Here is a 20964-nt window from a genome sequence, read left to right as displayed (position 1 = left end):
GTTTTTAAAAAAGAACGTAAATACGCCACTGAAACCACATGCAACCGTCAGCATGCGTTTTTCATGCGTTTTTCAGCACGTAGGATTCTTTTCCCAACATGCACTTCTCATTGTTCTCATTGAATTTGGACGCCATATTTAAAATACGCTGCGTATTTACGTAAAGCGTGGTTTCAAACGTGCAGATCCCATAGAGTCTATTGATTTGGTAGTTTCTTGACGTATTGGCGTTTCTGCTAAAAAAAACGCCAATACTGGCGTCCTGTGGCGGATTTCAGCTTGCAAGCGCCCTGTGTGAATTGCCATAGTGCGTTTTCCATTAGTTTCAGTGGTAGTGCAGTTTATGCGTATTTACGCCTGGCTGTTCTTTTTTAAAAACGCTGCAAAAACGCCACGTCTGGCCTTGCCCTAAGAGGTCATTTTGTAGCTAAGCTTTATCTCCATTTTTATTTTTCATATGGAGTTGCCAAATGGAACTATTAAAAGCTGAAGATATGTTTATTTTCTGTTTGATTCAATTTCCCAAGCTGAAATCTTTTACTGGTGGAACTTTTAGTTTTAACCTTGTAACCGTTGTCTCAAAGACTGGCTGGCCATAACCTCCCTATCCCCCCTCATGTTATCCCTTTAGGACAAGCCGAGGCTGTGGCCTCATACTCCAATAGGCTTTTCAGCTGAACAGGGTTGTAGATTGCATTGGCAACTGTCTGGATTTCTTTATAAACTGTTGAGAAGATCATCCATTTATTATAATTTACTATGTTAGAATACTGAGGGCGTATCAGCCATTTAAACAAATATTTTATATACAGGCATGGGACCCTTTATTTGGAAACCCGCTATCCAGAAAGATCCGAATTACGGAAAGGCAGTCTCCCATAGACCAGAAAGATCCGAATTTTTGAAAGGCAGTCTCACATAGACTCCATATTATCCAAATAATCCACATTTTTAAAAATTATTTCCTTTTTCTGTGTAATAATAAAACAGTACCTTGTTCTTGATCCCAACTAAGATATAATTAATCCTTATTGGAAGCAAAACCAGCCTATTGGGTTTATTTAATGTCACATAACTTTCTAGGTTGATCACCTCCCAAACACTTTTTTCAGTTCAATTGTTTTCAGATTGTCCCCCAGAAATAAAGACTTTTTTTCAATTACTTTCCATTATTTATTTTTTACTGTTTTTCCAAAATCTAAGTTAAAAGTTGAATGTCCCTGTCTGTGGTGTTTGAGTCTGACAGCTCAGTAATTCAGGTGCAGACTCTAACCTGTTACAATTTTACAACATTTAGGGGCAGATTTATAAAGGGTCGAAGTGAATTTGAGGGAATTTTCGAAGTAAAAAAATTCGGAATTCAAAGTAATTTTTTGGATACTTAGACCATCCAATAGGATACTACACCTTTGAATTCGATTCGAAGTAAAATAGTTCGAATATTCAATAATCGAAGTACTGTCTCTTTAAAAAAACTTTGACTTCAATACTTTGCCAAATTAAACCTGCCGAATTGCTATGTTAGCCTTTGGGGACCTTCTACAAACTTTTTCCAAGTCTTTACACATCAAATTAAAATCCTTCGATCGATCACTGAAATCCTTTGAATCGTTTGGATTTTAATTCGACTGATCGATTGCCAAATTTGCTGAAAAAACTTCGAATTCGATATTCGAATTCGAAGTATTTAAATTTGATGGTCGAATTTCGAAGTATGTTCAACTTCGAAATTCGACCCTTGGTAAATCTGCCCCTTAGTTGATACATTTCTCAGCAGCATCTCTGCAGTATCAGTAACTATTGTATCAATTCTAACAGCTGCCTGTAATGAAACCCAGGGATTCTACTCAGCAGGGACAAAGATAAGAAATGTATCAACTAAATGTATCAATTTAGAACCGGTTACAGGGTCGGCGACCCCCCTTCCCAGAGCTTCTTTAGAAGGTGAAAAAAGACAGGTTACACTTCAATATTAGAAAAACAGTAACACATAGAAAATAAAAAGTAATTGTAAAAGGTCGTTATTTCTGGTGCTCTATTGGAAAACAACTAGCTGTTTTGAAGGTGAACCACCCCTTTAAGGTATGAAGATCCAAATTATGGAAAGATCTGTTATCCGGAAACCCCAGGTCCCGAGCATTCTGGATAACAGGTCTCATACCTGTATATCATTTCGTGAAAACTGTGAACACAAAGAAGATATAACAGTACGTTTGGGTTGATTTAAAAAATAAACGGCAAATAAACGCTTCTTGCTAATTATGTCCCTGTCGTCATAAATGTGAGACCAGCAACTGCTATTATAAATAGAAAATCCGCACCCTGCTCTCTTTCCACAAAGAGCAAAACGTAAACGCATTATGTAATACTACTACTTGTTATTCTTTCATGGTGGTACCGGTATGGGATTGGTTATCCAAAAAGCTCCGAATTAGGGGAAGGCCATCTCCCATTGACTCTATTATAATCAAATAATTAACATTTTAAAAAAATGTTTTCCTTTTTCTATATAATAATAAAAAAGTCCCTTATAGTTGATGGTAACTAAGCTGCATGAATCCATATTGGAGACCAATACTCCCTCTAAACTCACACACATTTTACGGCCAACGCTGAAACGGAATTAGAGGGAACATTGTTGGAGGCATAACAATCCTATTGGGTTTATTTAATTCTGAAATCATTTTAGTCGACTTAAGCCTTGGAGATTCAAATTACAACAGAACTCCTTACCTGGAAAAACTCAGATCCTGAGAATTCTGATAACAGGTCCCATACCTGTATAGAATTAAAATATGTAAAACACCAAAGTGATTTATTTCTGTAATTTATATGTACTAGAACATTATAAAAAAAAAAGGGGTTTCCAACCTTTTGTATCAATGAGCCACATTCAAATGTAAAAAGAGTTGGGGAGCAACACAAACATAAAACAGTTTCTGGGGTGCCAAGTAAGGGCTGTGATTGGCTATTTGGTAGCCCCTATGTGGATGGCAGCCTACAGGAGCCTCTGTTTGGTAGGACACCTGGTTTTTATGCAACCAAAACTTTTGGAATTCAAAAATAAGCACCTGCTTTGAGTTTACTGAGAGCAACATGTTTCTTGTGAGCTACTGGTTGTGGATCAGTGTTCTAGAAGGTGGCAAAGTCATGTCTTGGCAAAGTCATGATGTCTTCATTGAAATGTATAGTTGTGTTGCCCTTAATATTGCTGTTAAAGAGCAGTCTATACAATTTTAAGATGACTTCTCAATTCTTCAATCTGAATATATTTAAATTATTTTATTATATCCATTCAATTTTGTAAGTTTTTTTTTAATGTATGCACTGAATGTGATTGGTTCAGCTGCTCCTCAACTAAATGTTTTCCCGAAAAAATCGAGCATTTCGAACTGTTTCACTTAAAAATCGAGCAATTCGAACGGTTTCACGAGAAAATCAAGCAACTGGAACGTTTTCACTAAAATCAAGCAATTCTAACGTTTTCACAGAAAAATCGAGCAATTTGAAAGTTTTCACGAGCAATTCGAACTTTCAAATTGCTCGATTTTTCTGTGAAAACGTTAGAATTGCTTGATTTTAGTGAAAACGTTCCAGTTGCTTGATTTTCTCGTGAAACCGTTCGAATTGCTCGATTTTTAAGTGAAACAGTTCGAAATGCTCGATTTTTTCGGGAAAACATTTAGTTGAGGAGCAGCTGAACCAATCACATTCAGTGCATCGAATCGAAAAATCGAAAAATGACAGAGGTGGAACTCGGAAATTCACCGGATAATTCGTGCCAGGCGAATTTATTTATGTGCCTCCAGCCTAATGAGTCATCAGGTTGATAAAGGGTCCAGTAGGGCCCAAACGTCGCCCTTCTGTTTGTTCATATGGGCTAATAAACACTACGGATTATTGCATCTATTCAAGTGTGCTGCTGGATTTTTTTGTTCTGGATGTAAAGTGTACCCAAAAAGCAGGCGAGGGTCTTCCAGTTCAGCACCTGAGACCCACACGGGTTTAATGAAGGTAGAGCACTCCTAACTACTATTCCAGGCTAATGAGTCGACATTTTAATAGGTTAGCACACAAGTGTCCTTACCTTACTGGGCCTACTCTTGGAACAGGCTGACCATCCTAATGGTGAAGGACCTCTTGGCGTATTCTATCGTCTTTCATCAATTTTGAAAAAAAGCTAATTAACAGTAATTAAGCAGCTGAGACCTGTGCCATACTGTGTAGTTCTCTCTGCAGTGAAAGAGCAGGTTTTTCTCCAAGAGAGGTTGAGGGGGTTGATTGGAAACCATTCATAAGAGGTGCTGAGTGCAAGGGATGAAATTGGGGCTTATGATAGCAGGTGACTAGGGTGCTGATATTAGGAGAGGAACGTATCTGTATCTTCAAAGATCCCAGGCTCTACAGAAAAGAGCGAATTAAGAAAAAAAAATCACCATTGTATAGTGCTTATATGTTTGTGTTTTAAACTTGTTTCCATCAATCAAAAATGAAAGCAGAACAGGGCTGATTTATCTCAGCATGCTAGTATATTAGAGAATCAAATAATAGAATTTTCCAGCCATTTTGTTAGATTATGTTAACCACCAGTCCAGCCATCCATCAAATGAAATATAAGAAGGCTGATATCGCTTTCGCTCGACATCATTATTATTATTAACATTAACATGTATTTATATAGCGCCAACATATTGCGTAAAGTTGGTTGTATAGTTTACGTCTTGAACCGGGCCTTTGAATACAATAATGTTATTTACCTTTTGCACCAGGAAGCCTCCTTATTGTATTTTTGTAATTGGCTTTGCACCTAAGGGGTTGTTCCTGCTAATGTAAAACCTGTAAAACTCTGTTGGTGCAATTCCCCTTCACCTTGGGCGCTTGACCATTGGCCTGACTGGTTTCTAGTAATGGGACAAAAGTATAAAAGTTGGGCTGTCGGAGGTCATAAAGAAGCTGCGGACACCTTGGCAATGAGGAAGAACAAGTCAAGGGGATCGTAATTATACATTAACCTCCTGTTGTTTTGTTAAAAAAAAAATGAAAAAGGTGCTCTTAAACTCCAGTGGTACCCCCAAGATGATAACGGTCCATTGGCTGTTCAAAGTATAGTCCGAGTGTGTATTTAGAGTGTTTTTTCTTTTACTTGAAATTCCCAACAACTGTGTGTCATTCAGTAGCTACTTGCATTTAAGTTTGGACCTATTTCATGAAGAAATATAATGACAGCACCTGATTCCGAGAGCTAAATAAGGACAGGGCTTTTTCTTAATATCCATAAAGCTGAGAGCTGGTGGAAATTAGCTTGTGGATCATCGTTTAATGGCTTTGGAGGAGGTTATTAGATGGTCTCTTTGATGAAAGGATGGAAGTGGGCCATTCGGTAATCACATTTGCAAAGCTATCACCTCTGTTACATCTGGAATCTTCAGCTGCTAGACCAAAAATTAATGATAAATCACAAACGGCTTGCCTAAACGAAATATCATGATACAAGGTGTGATAGGTTGTTTCATCGATGAAGGTATATTGCTAATGCCGCAGACAGAAAGTTCAGAAGCATCTCTTTGGAGCAGAGAGCGTGATCTAATAAAACATGATTAACAGGCAGTACATGAGAAGATCTGACAATGTACAAGCCCGAAATCACGTTTTTTAATTAATGAAGACTCGATGTGATTTCTCTTATAGGTAAAGTAATTAAAAAAGTTATGTTAAGTAAAAAAAAAGAGAGGCTTTTATGCTAAGCTCAAACAAGTGTATCTAAAATTGGTAGGAAAAGACGAAAAAAAGACCGATCCAGCTCACTAGCCCTTCGCCCCGGTGCTCAGTCAACAGTGTCCCCACTGTAAATGCATCATACAGACCGACGGCGCTTCTGGATGAGTTTATTGGGATATCTGCTGTTAACGGCCTAACGCGTTTCGGGAATATATCCCTTAATCATAGGCTCCAAAGCCTATGATTAAGGGATATATTCCCGAAACGCATAATGCAATTAATAGCAGTTATCCCAATAAACTCATCCAGAAGCGCCGTCTGTCTGTTGAGTTATGATAGCCTCAAATTGGTACTGTGCCCTGAACCAGAAAGTATCTTCTTCCCACTAAAGTGGAAACCAGATAATGTAAAAGTGGTCAAGCTGATTGGCTAATGAACTATACATGAATTACACTTTGGTTGCCCATGATCCTCTATAGGGCTGGAATTTGGAGCCTCACAGAGCTATGGTACCCAAACTATGGGGCTGACCCTACTGTGCAAGTGTCAGCACAAGATTTGGCTTACTTGTTCTTCTAGGTTTCTTTGTGAAGTATAGCATGGTTCCTGGTATGGCCTACTGATTTGGGCATTTTTGTTGACTGTGAGTGGTTTTAGAAAAATTTGTGCAATGCACCATAGTAATAGGCGAAATGTGACCCGTTCCAATTTGCCGCAAATTTGTCAAAAACATCAATGTCAATGGGCATTTTTTTCATGCAACTTTTTCCAAAGTTTGCAACTTTTTTTTTTAAACGATACATGAGTCTTCTTTTTCACACCGAAACCTGGCCTTTCCCCATGAATCTCCAATCAAGATGTTCTGAATTCGAATAGAGATGCACTGAATTCTGGATTTGATGCAGGATTCCAAAATCTGTCATGATTATTATGGTGTAGTTTATTTCTAAATAACACTGTTTACACTGCAAAAAATTCACTGTACCGTGTAAAATTAAATTACTAACCCAAAAAGTGTATATTTTTTAGTTGTAATATTGGTGTGTAGGCACCATCTCAGGTCATTTTGCCTGGTCATGTGCTTTCAGAAAGAGCCAGCACTTTAGGACGGAACTGCTTTCTGGCAGGCTGTTGTTTCTCCTACTCAATGTAACTGAATGTGTCTCAGTGGGACCTGGATTTTACTATTGAGTGCTGTTCTTAGATCTACCAGGCAGATGTTATCTGGTGTTAGGGAGCTGTTATCTGGTTACCTTTCCATTGTTCTGTTGATCGGCTGCTGAGGGGGGAGGGAGGGGGGTTATATCACTCCAACTTTCAGTACAGCAGTAAAGAGCTTCAAGTCACATGACTGGTGGCACCTGGGAAACTGACTAGACCTATGTAAGATTTCAAAATTAAACATAAAAAATCAGTTTGCTCTTTTGAAAAATGTATTTCAGTGCAGAAGTCTGCTGGAGCAGCACTATTAACACTATTTGTTTAAAAAAAAACAAAAAAACATGTTTTCCCATGACCATATCCCTTTAAACCCATGTGACTTCCAGTTAAGAGGGCTTGGAAGTGTACTCATGGGGGCCTGTTTATTATACTAAATATGTAAAAAGTTGTGCAAAATAAATGGCAAATTTATCAAGGTGTATTTTATTTTATACTGTGTGAACATCAGATTTGTCGCTGTTATTTTACACCACTTCAGACCTTTGTAAGTAAGTTTGTTGTAAGTTTCTGTAAGAAAAAAAAGTAAATTTTTTTGCACACCGTAGCCTGGCGTTGTATGATGAATTTTATCTCTATTTTTTACGCCTCCTAAGAAATCTGTCCCTTGATGTTTATATTCCATTTCAATCCTAAAGGTTATGTTTCATGGCAAGAAATATTTTCAGATTTGTTCTATAGTGCCATTTTATTACAATGTTTTATTTGTGCCTTGTATTGCTGTTCACTGTAATTGGCTGTCCCTATCCTTCTAACAGGTTTCCCTAGTTATGCTTTGTGGTGTCTTGTATGTTCCATCTCTGATCCCTGGTCTGTCTGGCAATTTTTTATGCTTTTATAAACAGCAGTTGGCCAAAGGGACCTAAAGGAGTAATTTGCATGTCTCCGCCCATGATGCTTTATGGGAGAATTAAAACTCGAATTTTTGGTATTTAGGTAGTGCTTTGTGTATGGCATGAGAAGGCTTCACTGTGCATGCTTTTATTTCTGACATTCAATCAGTTAAACCGCATCCTCCACCAGTGGTGCATTCTAGCAACCCTTCTTATGTTGCTCCCACAGCTTTGGTAAAACTAAACATTATTCTCATTAATTGCATTGTTTTCACCAGGGTCGTATTGGGGGGCCTGGGGCCCACCAGGACTCCTGTCCAGGGCCGCTGTTCAGGGCCCCCCTCTGGACCCCCTACTGTGACGGCGCTCACAAGCGAAAGGAGCCACGTGCATGCGCAAACGGCGCTGCATGGTGCCGCAATTTGTTTTTTTTTGGGGAGAGGGGGTCTGGCCCGGCGGGGGCCCATGAGGGCCAGGGCCCACCGGGTTTTTCCCGTTGTCCAGCAGGCCAGTCGGACCCTGGTTTTCACAGTACTTCTGGGATACAGAACGCTGACTCATATAAACCTAGTCAGGGAAATCCTGACTCCTGCAGCTACTGCACTGTGTGCATAGGGTTCTACAAAAAACATTTGTATCACTAGTTTCATTCCCTAAAGATGTGTGGGAATGTCAATGTACATAATGACTTTGTAGGCAATGTGATATTTAATATCATGCCACTCTTTATAAAATAATTATATCTCATTTTGGTGTTAATAAAATCAACACTTCCCAGCAGGTTCTGCATTGTCCTGGTTTCAACCTTAGCCTGCGCCGTGTTCCCCAGCCAGTAATTTACTGCAATTACACTGTTCTGGTATGTTGCCTAAGGTCCCAAACTCATAGCATCTCTGTTGCACAATTCCCATTGAACTTGCAAAACGGTAAGAGGAAAGTAGAATTAATATACTGTGCTTATGGGCTGAATATTATATAGGGATTTTGTTATTTTATCCACAATTGAAGTATGATTGGGAAAGAAGAAGTACAACTCGAAGCACTGTTGGAAGGAAAACTACAGTATATAGTTATGTGTTTAGCGCTTACACCAAGATACAAGTCTGATAGAAGAAAGGTTATGAAGAAATACATGTGCAATGGTGATCCTGGTGCAGAGGTTTCCATTGCTTCTGTAAAGATGCATCTTGCTCTTCCTATGGATTAAAATAAAGCATTTGGTGTTGGTGAATCCCCTTGTCCAGTGATTGGACATTAGATTTTCTGGCTTCTCCTCCTCGGCTGGTCAGTAGGACCTAGTTTTGACCTATATAGGTCCCTCTATTGACAGCTCAACCTGCAGTTAGTGATGGGCGAATAAATTCGCCTGGCACAAATTTGCGGTGAATTTCCAAGTTTCCAGAGTCAATTTCCGATTTTCCAGATTTTGTGTGAAAATGTCAGATTTTCACAATTTTTTCGTAAAAAATTCAGAATTTCACGATTATTTCATGAAGTTGTCCGATCTTAAATTTTTTTCATGAAAATGTCCGAATTTCACGATTTTTTCGTGAACTTTCCGGTTTTGCAATTTTTTCACAAATTTTTCGCCCATCACTACCTGCAGTCCTTCGTTTGTACTGGAAAGTCCTGATTTTCTCTACACTGAAAAGGCAGAAAAATTAACAATGTTTCTAACTTAATTGGCTTTTGGCAAATAGCCCTGAACAGCCACAGCTGCAGATAAGATACTTTTGTAACAATTTTGAGATAAGCAAATAAGAGAGGATTTGTTTTTAGAGGGGGTCAGCGACCCCCCCTTTTGAAAGCTAGAAAGAGAAGAGAAGAAGGCAAATCATTTAAAAACTATAATAAACAAACAAGGAAGACCAGTTGAAAAGTTGCTTAGAATTGGCCTTTCTATAACATACTAAAAGTCAACCTGAAGGTGAACCACCCCCTTTAATTGAAAACTTTGTTTTTAAATAAATCCACTGGCTGGTTAAAATGTAATAACATTTCTGCTGTTTATGTCAAAACAGAGACAATTCGCTTTGTTCTTTCAAAATAATTAGTGATGGGCGAATTAGTAAACGGCGCCGTGGTGGTTTTACTAATTTATTTGCCGCAAAGTCACGCTTGGCGAATAAATTCACCCATCACTAATTACATAATACCTTGAGCAAGTTAGGAAATGAGTTGTTTCTTTGTCATGTGATGCAATAAGGAAACCATTTCATGACGCTGATAGTCTTGCTTTGAAGTTGGGCGGAATTGCAGAATTTAATTTTCTGGATACAGTATATAATGTGGAACTTTCTTGTGACTAGTGAATGACATGGCTCCAAGAAATAGCATTAAATTCGACAGCTTACATCACACACTAATCATGTGACTGACATAGTTGGGCCAAAATGTACATTTTTGAAAAGACGTTTCCCTAATGGTGTCACATTGCAATGTTACTTTTACACCTGATCCCAAAAGCAGGAGACGTGATTGTTCAAAAGACAATTACTTTTGTGTAGATTGATATTAAAAGGGCTTTCCCTTCATTTCATTAGAATCTTTGCATTTAGTATATTGTGCATCCAAAGTATGACTCTAGGCATACCTCCCAACATTTTGTAAAAGAAAGAGGGATAAAAAGATTTGCCCCGCGGAGCGCAGCAACAGTTTGACCACGCCCATTTTGTGGCCACACCCCCTATAATTACCATGTTAATTTTGAAAAATTTGGCAGGTTTTGAAACCACATTTCTGTAGTTTTTATATGTTATTACAATTTTGCTAATGAAGCTGAATTGCTCTTTAAGTGGTGAGTCACACTTTCCCCAAGAGACCTGCTTATCTTGAAATTGTTACAATTGTTTCTTTGCTTATCTTAAATTGTTACAAACGTATCTATGTGCACCTGACACTTAGGGGCAGATTTAGGGAATAGTCCAAATTTGATTAGAATTTGCAAAAAAATTTGAATATCTAAATTTATCATGTACTCTTCATCTCTTTAAAAATTCAACTTCGACCATTCGGCATCTAAAACCTGCAGAATTTTGGAAAACTTTGATTCGAATTTGATCAAATGCGATGTTACTTCGATTCATGCAATTCGAATTTGGCCGAATAAGGACCTATTCGATCGAAAACTGACCTATTCGGGCAAATAAAACAACTTCGACTTAATTTTGGTTGGTCTTTCTGAATTAGAACTTTGTAGTTTTTCAAATTTGAAATTTTACCCTTGATAAATATGCCCCTTATTCTGGGCTCTCTGCCAAAAGCCAATTAAAGGATAAGTAAACCTTTAAAATAAGTGAATGTAAAAAGGATGAAGGGGCTGTTCTAAGCACTTTTGTCATTTACATTCATTATTTTTTTAATTTTATTCCAAGATATTAAAGGACACATGTACTGTTAATATGAATGAATTTTGTTACAACAGCGCCACCTGCTGGTCAGTTTCCCACCAGTCTGACCACCAAGTAGTCAAGGAAGTTGTCAGGAGGCTGCTCTGATGTTCTTCTGTTTAGGAAAAAAATTAGAAACCTTTCTCTCATCTAGCCTAAGAGAAGAACATCAGAGCAGCCTCTTTCCCCTGACAACTTCCTTGACTATTTGGTGGTCAAGAATGGTTTGAAAATGACCAGCAGGTGGTGCTTTTGTAACATTATTCATTCATATCAACACATGTATCCTTTATTATCTTGGAATAAAAACAAAATAAATAACGTATGTAAATTACAAAAGTGCTTAGAGTAGCCCCCTCATCCGTTCTACATTCACGTATTTTAAAGGTTTACTTACCCTTTAACTTTTAGAAACTTTGTATCTGTTTCTGGCTGTGGAGATCAAAGAGATAGTTGGGACATTTCAGTAATAAACCTGTGCTGTCAAAATGAGCACTCTCCCGCGATAAACGGACAGTTGGGAGGTATGCTATAGGTGCCATGTGTATTCTTTTACAACAACACAGCAGCCAATCAGATCTTTGCTTGTATTGGCATTGGGCCTATCAGGGCTGCCTTGGATCTAAAATGCTAAGTAATGTGCAAGTATTAAAGTGATTGGCTGCTTGATGTTGTGAAGTCTAAAGCAGCCAATCACACCTAAGGTAGCCGTAATTTCCCGGCAACTCTTGCTGGAAAGGAACAGCGACTTTGTTTCACTAACAGGTGTCCCATGGGGCACTTGCTCGATACATTTTTATTATATAACTTTAACCTGATGTGCAGGTCTGTTGAGAAGTTACACAATGAAGCCTAATGTAGAAATAACATCTTGTGCTTATTGTATCATTTTGTTCCCTTAGTGAGTGACAGTTGCTTCAGGAACCTTGCAGAAGACAGAAGTGGAGTAAACCTTAAGGACCTCGTCCAAGATCCTTCATTGTAAGTTAAACAATTCCATTTCCTAATTGCTGCCTTGCCTCCTGGTTTGTTTGCCAAAGTTTCTTCTCCTCTTCTTTCCCATTCATTACAGGCAGGAGTGTTAATGTGTTGCCTATTGTTGTCATTCTTGGGCTTTTGTTAAGATTCAGGGTCAACGAAAGTCTCTGTGCATTTCTATTTCCTACAAAAGATGTTGCTAAAATTCCAAGTGTCACGGAGAAACAATAGCATAGAATGACACTTTGTGCACTAAATGTACGGTATGTGACATGTAACATTGTTCTTCGAGAGCATCGTTAAAGATGATTATAGGGGGGAAGTCTAGTAAACTGAAGCAACCAATCACTACACAGCAGGTATCCCCAACCTTTTTTACTCGTGAGCCACATTCAAGTGTAAAAAAGTTGGAGAGCAACAGAAACGTAAAAAAAGTTCCTGGGGTGCCTAATAAGGGTTCTGATTGGCTATTTGGTAGCCCATATATGAACTGGCAGCTTACATGAGGCTCTTTTTGGCAGTACACCTGGTTTTTATACAACCAAAACTTGCCTGCAAGCCTGAAATTCAAAAATAATCACCTGCTTTGAGGTCACTGGAAGCAACATCCGAGGCATTGGAGAGCAACATGTTGCTCACGAGCTAGAGTCCTGCAGCGGGTCGGGAACCCACAGGTTCCCTGCGGGCACCCTGTGAAATGAGGGGAGGAATTTCAGGTGCGGATATACCTGCGGGTCGTGGGTCGGGTTGCAGGTATCATCTAAATTTCTTATCTTATTTAATATTGTCTATATTTTACACCTTTTAAAGTTTTACAAAATATGTTTCTGTCCCACCCACTTTTGATGACGTCACTTCAAGTTTGCAGTACCATCACTTCCTGTCTGATGGTGGTCAGCGGGTTGTGGATCGGGTTGCAGATAAGGCAGTTGCGGGTCCGGGTCGGGTAGTGGATCAAAGTGGGTAAATATGCGGGTTGCGGTTCGGGTCAGGTCTTACAAATTGGTTCCGCGCAGGACTCTACCACAAGCCACTGGTTGGGGATCACTGGTCTAGAGCAATGTATTTTCTGTATTTTAACTGAATGCCCAAATGTTAAAAGTGCTGCTGAAGGTGACCTTACACCCGTTATCCGACCCAAGAGTTGTTATGGATGCCAAATGTTTGTACTGCTTCTAATTAGGGATGCACCGAATCCAGGATTCGGTTCGGGATTCACCCAGGATTCGGCCTTTTAGAACAGTCACAACTTCTATGATACAGACCCACCAATCATAGTACTGAAAAATAGCGGTGTAACTATAGAGTAAACTATAGGGGGACTGATAAGTGGCTGCAATACATGCTCGTGGAAAAATTATTTGTTCCTAAAGTTTAGGGGCCCGATGTTCTTGCTTTGGGGCCCAATAACTAGTCAGTAGTTGTCTGAAGTAGTTCATTGGGGTCAGTGGAATTTACCTTAACCTCTTTTTAAAGGAGAAGGAAATCTACGAAAGCAATAGATTAGCCGCAATAATGCAAGCTATAACACTATATTATTCTGTGGAATGCTTTACCATACCTGTGTAAACCGCTCTAGAAGCTCTCTGTTTGTTTAGGATAGCAGCTGCCATATTGGCTTGGTGTGACTTCACTTCCTGCCTGAGTATCTCCCTGCTCAATCATAGCTCTGCGCACAGATTACAACACGGAAGGGAGGCGGGGGAAAGGGAGGGGGAGAGGGAGTGGGAGAGCGGAGCAAACTGAGCATGCTCAAGCCCTAGTCCTGGAAGTTTAAGCAGAAAACAGTTAGTCTGATACAGAAGCCCATGTGTACACAATAGAAGGAAAGAAATGTGGTGTTTCTTTTGACAGAGGACAGAGCAGCATTACTTTGAGGTTTACTGGTATATTTATATAGACCTTTCTGATAAAGCTTACTTAATTTTAGCCTTTCCTTCTCCTTTAAGCGTCTCTGCTTTTCCATTGCTTGTTACGTAACTTACCTAAGCACCTATGTGATTTACATTACGTTACTAGGCAAGTCAGACAGTTTTTCCGGAAGTTATGTAACGTTATACGTAACTTAAGCAGTTTACTTAACTATTGCAATGCCACCAAGCCCGGTACACAACTGTACCCCCTCTCTCCTCTGCTGGCGGCCCTGTGTTTACCAGATGTATCATCTCCATTTTCTAAGTATATCTATCCATTACTGGTGTTATATTTAACCATTCTGGTGCAGTTGATGAAAACAAATGTATTTCTTTTCTATTTTATAATTTGTACTTAGGGCACTTCTACCCCTGTCTTGTAATTACCGCTTTCTCCTGATTGTGCCATCCATTTACATAGTGTCCCTTCTTTTACTTGCATTTATTTTAATTTAATGGCATTTTGTTCTAACTAGTGATGGGCTAATTTATTCGCCAGGTGCGAATTCGCTGCGAATAATTAAATAATAATTAGCTGCCTGCTTGGCCCTGCAAACATAGATAGATTGCACTGGGACTGACAAAGATTTTTTGACCTGGCCGATCAGTTTCCTGACAGATATCGGTCGAAAAATCGTAAGATGTACGATCGTTCGAATCCCACTAACCACACGATAATTTCGAAGGATTGGTCGGACTTCCCTAAAATCGGTCATTCGGCAAGAAGAATCGTCGCATCTATGGGGAGCTTTAGTTGATATATAAATCAGCCTCTGCTTCGGACTCCATGTTATATGACAGCCCTAGACCCACCTTAGGGAAGGAATAGACCAACTGCAAGCAGTGGTAACGTTTAACAAAGGCTCTTTTGAAATGAGGGAATCCGGTCATTTGTTGAAAGGAAGCAGATGGTTCTTCCGCTGGTAATCCTTTGCAAATCTGTGAGTTATTTGATTCATTTCAAAGTAAACTTAGCTTTTCTGGCTCCCCGGCAGAGTTTAGGGAAATTGCAGCTTACTATAAAGAGCTTAACATTGCAGGGCAATGGAAAGTTGGGATGGTCATTTTTCTCTCCCTTTAAATAGACTTTTCCGATTCGGCAGGCAGAAGAGATGCACTCAGAACAGTGGCATTTTATACACAATTCACCAGGCCGTTGCTTTTGAGTTTTTACTATTACATTTGTTTTCAGTGTCATCTGGAGAGTGGTGGAAGTTGGACAACTACATCAGGGGCCTATTTATGAAACCTTTATTGGACTTGCAGCCATTTCAGATTCGTTTATCAGTTTTGACTATGAAAATCATGTTTTAGTTAAACTTTTAATTTTCAGAATTATTCTATTTCTGCTGTTTTTAATTTTTCCTAACTTTTGGCACATATGTCTTCCCAATCCATAGGTGGCAAAATGTATCACTTTCTAGGAAGGGGGTAGATTTAAGATGCGTACAGATATGGGATCCGTTATCTGGAAACATGTTGTACAGAAAGTTCCAAATTACGGAAAGGCCATCTCCAATAGTCTCAATTTTCTCAAAAGTAATCCAAATTTTTTAAAATTATTTTCTTTTTCTTTGTAATCCCAAAACAGGACCTTGTACTTCATCCAAACTAAGATGTAATTAATCCTCATTGAAAGCAGAACCAGACAATTGGGTTTATTTAATGTTTTCATGATTTTCTAGTGGACTAAGGGGCAGATTTATCAAGGGTCGAATTTCGAAGTAAAAAATACTTCGAAATTCGACCATCGAATTTAAATACTTCTAATTCGAATATCGAATTTGAACCTTTTTTTATAGAATTTGGGTATTCTGCGTTCGAAGTAAAATCGTTCGACTTCAAAAAACTTAGAAAAATGCTGTAGAAGGTCCCCATAGGCTAACATAGCACTTCGGCAGGATTAATTTGGTAAAGTATTGAAGTCTGAGTTTTTTTAAAGAGATAGTACTTCGATTATCGAATATTCGAACTATTTCACTTCGAATCGAATTCAAAGTAAATTCGAAGTCGTAGTATCCTATTCGATGGTCGAAGTATCCAAAAAATTATTTCGAATTTTTCTACTTTGAAAATTCCCCCGAATTCACTTTGACCCTTGATAAATCTGCCCCTTAAGGTATGAAGATCCAAATTACTGAAAGATCCATTATCCAGAAAACCCCAGGATAACAGGTCCCATATATGTACCATAAAAATGTAATTTAGATTTATACGTTTTCATAAATGGAACCTAAATTTTAATTATTTCCAGTCTGTAGCATTATTAATAACCCCAGCACTGGAATAAATCAGTAGCCACCGGACACCTCACATGGGTATAGGGTTGCCACCTTGCCGGTATTTTACCGGCCTGTCCGCTAAAAATGACCGTTGATCCCAACGTTATTTATAGGGGAAAAAACATAGATATATAGGAAGGCCGGTATTTTTTTCCAGAAAAGGTGGCAACCCTTCATGGGTACCAACAAGTTTTATGCTAATATTAGCTGGTAAATCACCAGTTAAGGATCCGATCATAGCCTCCAGTTATGGACTCTGCTTCTAGCCATCTATTGAATAACTATTGACAGACATTAATGGAAGAGTTTATTAGTGTATGGTGCACAGTTCCCTCTTACATGATTTTGGTCGAGTAGATAGAACTTTAAATCATATTAGATGGGCCAAATAAGGGTTAGTCATTTCTTAGAGATGGAGCACTGTTTTTTTGATCAACGGCATGCCTGTTAGATCCTTGATTGGCAGGCCAAGCACACTCATACCAGCTGTATTGATTAAATTATAATATTAATTTCACCATGTGACTTAGTCATTAAATATCAACTTATTATGATGGTGTCTTTCTTCTGTAGGTCTTTCTTCTGTAGGTCTTTCTTCTGTAGATCTTTCTTCTGCAGGTCTTTCTTCTGTAGGTCTTTCTTCTGTAGATCTTTCTTCTGCAGGTCTTTCTTCTGTAGGCCTTTCTTCTGTAGGTCTTTCTTCTGCAGGTCTTTCTTCTGCAGGTCTTTCTTCTGTAGGTCTTTCTTCTGCAGGTCTTTCTTCTGCTGGTCTTTCTTCTGTAGGTCTTTCTTTGTAGGTCTTGAAACACTTTACAGTTATCAATATGCACATAATATGGCATAATAGGAAATTAAAGGATCACACAGAACTGATACTAAGTTGGACCAGAGTCTGTTGCTTGTGATCCAGTTTCAAAGTCAAATTACTGGACATGTACAGTAAGTCTTCACTTATGGATCAGAATCCAACAATTGCTTCCATGCTGTTTACTTTGAGTTTCCATAATCTGTTAATAATATGTTTCCCCTTCAATTATACATGACCATTAGTACAACATGGATAATTTGTTCTTAAAAATTTTTCTGTGGGTCTTGCTGGATGCTATTTTGTAGGTCAGTTTCTCTTGAGCTGCTTAAATTGGATGATTCCCTCAATAGAAGGAAAAGATAAAGTTGATAAAATATTTATTACACAAAAGGTAAAAACAAAAAAAAAACAGTCGAAAAAAAATCGTATTACACAATAATAAAGAATTGTGATCAGTCACCGGTTTGATGCACAACACACATGACCTATAAAGTGCTACGTGCTAAATATATACATCAAGTAATAGCACCAATCACATTTACAATGGCACAATCAACACAATCAGCTGTGTGCAACCTCAACTCCTACATAATGTTTTTAGGATCCATTACTGCAATCAGGTCCTACAGTTAGGCTTAAGATATAGAACAAAATTGTATTTTATTTCACTTTGCTGATGTGCAGATTTATTTCATTTATTGTTTATAAAGGGATTATAATTTGGCCTCCTATAGGCCCTTATAGCATATTAGTTTGGCTGCTTTCAGCTAAATTGCCTTCAGTTAAAATGTAAGGTCCAGTATGAGTGAGGCCATCGGCATTCCAAAGCCAACAATCAACACTAAAACTCCCATTTGCTGATGATCTGTATCATTGTATGTAAGCATGAGCTGCTCTTCTTTAAAGTCGATCAAATGATTCTTCAGTACTATTTAATCATACACATATTTGGGCAGATGGCTCACACTCAAGCTTTTTAGGGGATAACATCTTGTACAGGAGTAAAAGCTTAATATTAAGGCTCTGATTTATCAACGTTCACATTTTCTTAGGGTTAAAAATTGAAAGTTATTTATTAAGAGCAAAAAATGTGAAAACCTTGTTGGTGTCTTAAAACGTGCAAGTTCATGTAGAAGTCAATGGGAGTTGTCCTAGGCAAACTTTAAGCAGGTTTTTTTTGTTCAAGTTTTTAGAAAATTTTTGAGAGTTTGTAGGTCCATCGACAATAATGAATAAAATATTAGTTCAGTAAATTAGAGAAAAAAAATTGTGAGGGTGTTATTGAGCTATGTCTATGCCGCAGTTCCCAACTGCATCCAAATAGTAAAGTTCTCATAGGGTACTAAAGCTTTTGAGCCCAGCAACTCTTCCATGGCGGCGGTAGCGTTGTCTACAAATTCTTAGCTGTTTTAGACCTCGTGGAATCCAGAATATGTTTTCTATTGTTTTTTGTTTTTTTAAAAATGGATTGTTTAAAGTAAGCAAAGCTTTTATGGGGTTGGGTATGACTTTGTGTTGGAGGTTATAGAAATATGAAATTGTAATGGTAGGAGTTATCAAGAATGCAACCTGGTGTTATAGATTGATGATTGATACAGGTTCTTGTTCTGTAGAATGAGGTATTTCCCAAATATCTACAGATTTGTGGCAGTAGTGGGGAGTAAAAATAATTGAATTAGAATCATGACTATGAAATAATACATACTCATGGCGGGGGGAATGGTTACACATCTAGAACCCTTACAGTCAGTGAAGGCCTCTGCCCAGGCTTGACTGAATTTTCTGGCCCTCTGCTTCCACTGCCTGGGTGGGAAATCAGACCTAGCACTAGCATACTGTATCAATAGAGTGTTTGCATGCTAATACCCAGTGGCATTTCCTAAACTCACTTACTATTCCTACTCCTGGGAAACACTAATGGCCAGATCTATTAAGTTCGAATTAAAAAAAAAAAAAACTCTCAAAACTCAAAACTCTCAAATGTGAATTGTGAATTATCCAAATTTGAATTTGAAGATTTATCAACCTTTAAAAATTTGAATTAGACTAATCACCATCCTAAAACCTGCCGAGTTCATGTATAAGTCAACGGGAGAGGTCCAGGGACCAATTTAGACATGTTACTAGCATTCCTGACATTCAAGTTTTTCAAGGAAAAAACTCGAAATGAATTTAGTTGAAGTCGGTAAAATTTGTGTGAGTTTTAGATATTCTATTTTGTTATTAAATAACCCCCCAATCGAATTTCGAGTATATTCGAATTAAATAGAATTAAAAAAAACTCACGTGAATTAAAAATTCAATGTTAGCAACTATAATTCTGTTTGGAGCATCACTATATGGTATACAGGTATAATTGAAGTTATGTATTGCTGTTTTTGGGTCAGATTCTTCTGCATCTTAGTATATTAGAGCATTCATTTGTTTATATTGGAACCCAAGCACCAGTCATATTTTTTATTTGTTACCATACATTCTTTTAATTGGTTATATTGTTAACCAGTTTACATTCCGCGTGGGTCTGTTTGGTATTGAGTATATATTCTGTTTGACAGCATGTTTAGTTGTACTGTTCCATATTTGTTGCTCTTCAGAATGTTATCCAGGTTTCAGCTTTTCCCCTTAATTGCCAGCTTGGTAATTGAGTTTGAAATTAACCAAATGATCTAACTGCCAATAAGAAAGAGAGAAATGCAGACCCTTTCTCCTATAGATCTGCCAATGCCTAATACAGTAGAACAGAACAGCAGTAAGGATAAAATGGACAAAATACCTTTACCATGGGACATTTTCCACCTCCATTTCCATTGTTCTCCTGTTCATGTTAATCTTCAGTCCTCTGTCATCTCCAATATCAAGTTATTCTAATTTCTTACAATTATTTTCCCCATCCCATATCTTCTTATGTTAACGTAGAGTCTTACACAAGGTGATGTTTCGTTCTACTTTTCTTGAAAGCTTTTTCTTTAGGTAATTTCTGCCTTCATGTTCCTGAGGAGTTTATTGTTCAGTACAAAGGTATAGTGGGCCTATAATAATAAGTATGAGAAAAAATAAATGGAACAGACAGCATAAAAGAACATATCTTTGGAATACCCCAGGAATTATTCTACAACAATCTAGCCAGTCTATTTTCCTTTATTTGGGGCCAGCACTAGTTTAAAGGAGAAGGAAAGGCTAAAATTAAGTAAGCTTTATCAGAAAGGTCTATATAAATATACCAGTAAACCCTCAAAGTAATGCTGCTCTGAGTCCTCTGTCAAAAGAAACACAGCATTACCTTCCTTTTATTGTGTACTCATGGGCTTCTGTATCAGACTTCCTGTTTTCAACTTAAACCTCCATGGCAGGGCTTGAACATGCTCAGTTTGCTCCTCTCCCTCTTCCCATCCCTGCTGAAATCTGAGCTCAGAGCTGTTAGTGATCAGGGAGAGACTCAGGCAGGAAGTGATGTCACACCAAGCTTATATGGCAGCTTATATCCTAAACAAACAGAGACAGTGTCTAGAGCTGTTTACTCAGGTATGGTAAAGCATTCTGCAGAATAAATATAGCATTCTAGCTTGCACTATTGTGGCTAATCTGTTGGCAATAAACTGTCTTGGAGCTTTCCTTCTCCTTTAATAAGTCTTTTTGTGGAGATTAACAAGACCGACCATGGTGGTTCTCTACTACAACTCCCAGAAGTTATTCATGGAATGTAATTCAGCAATACATACTTGCTGTCCATATATACAATCTTTTCTGAATCACTCTTTAGGATCATTACATTAGCCTTTGTTTATATAATTTTGCATTTGGTTAACGTTACCCACCAGGTATTTG

The 20964-nt window shown here is 38.1% G+C and overlaps 1 protein-coding gene across 23 annotated transcripts in view; it reads left to right on the top strand.

Annotated features, from left to right (window-relative positions):
* gphn.S (gephyrin S homeolog) overlaps nt 1-20964 on the top strand; it is a 220965-nt gene that overhangs the window by 74549 nt on the left and 125452 nt on the right. For all 23 annotated transcript variants that reach the window (XM_041574186.1, XM_041574188.1, XM_041574190.1 and 20 more), the window contains 1 exon segment: nt 12061-12139. In XM_041574186.1, the coding sequence (XP_041430120.1) occupies nt 12061-12139 (79 nt within the window).

The sequence above is a fragment of the Xenopus laevis genome, chromosome 8S (assembly GCF_017654675.1).
Source record: "Xenopus laevis strain J_2021 chromosome 8S, Xenopus_laevis_v10.1, whole genome shotgun sequence".
NCBI lineage: Eukaryota > Metazoa > Chordata > Amphibia > Anura > Pipidae > Xenopus > Xenopus laevis.
This window is presented reverse-complemented; position numbering and strand designations above follow the sequence as displayed.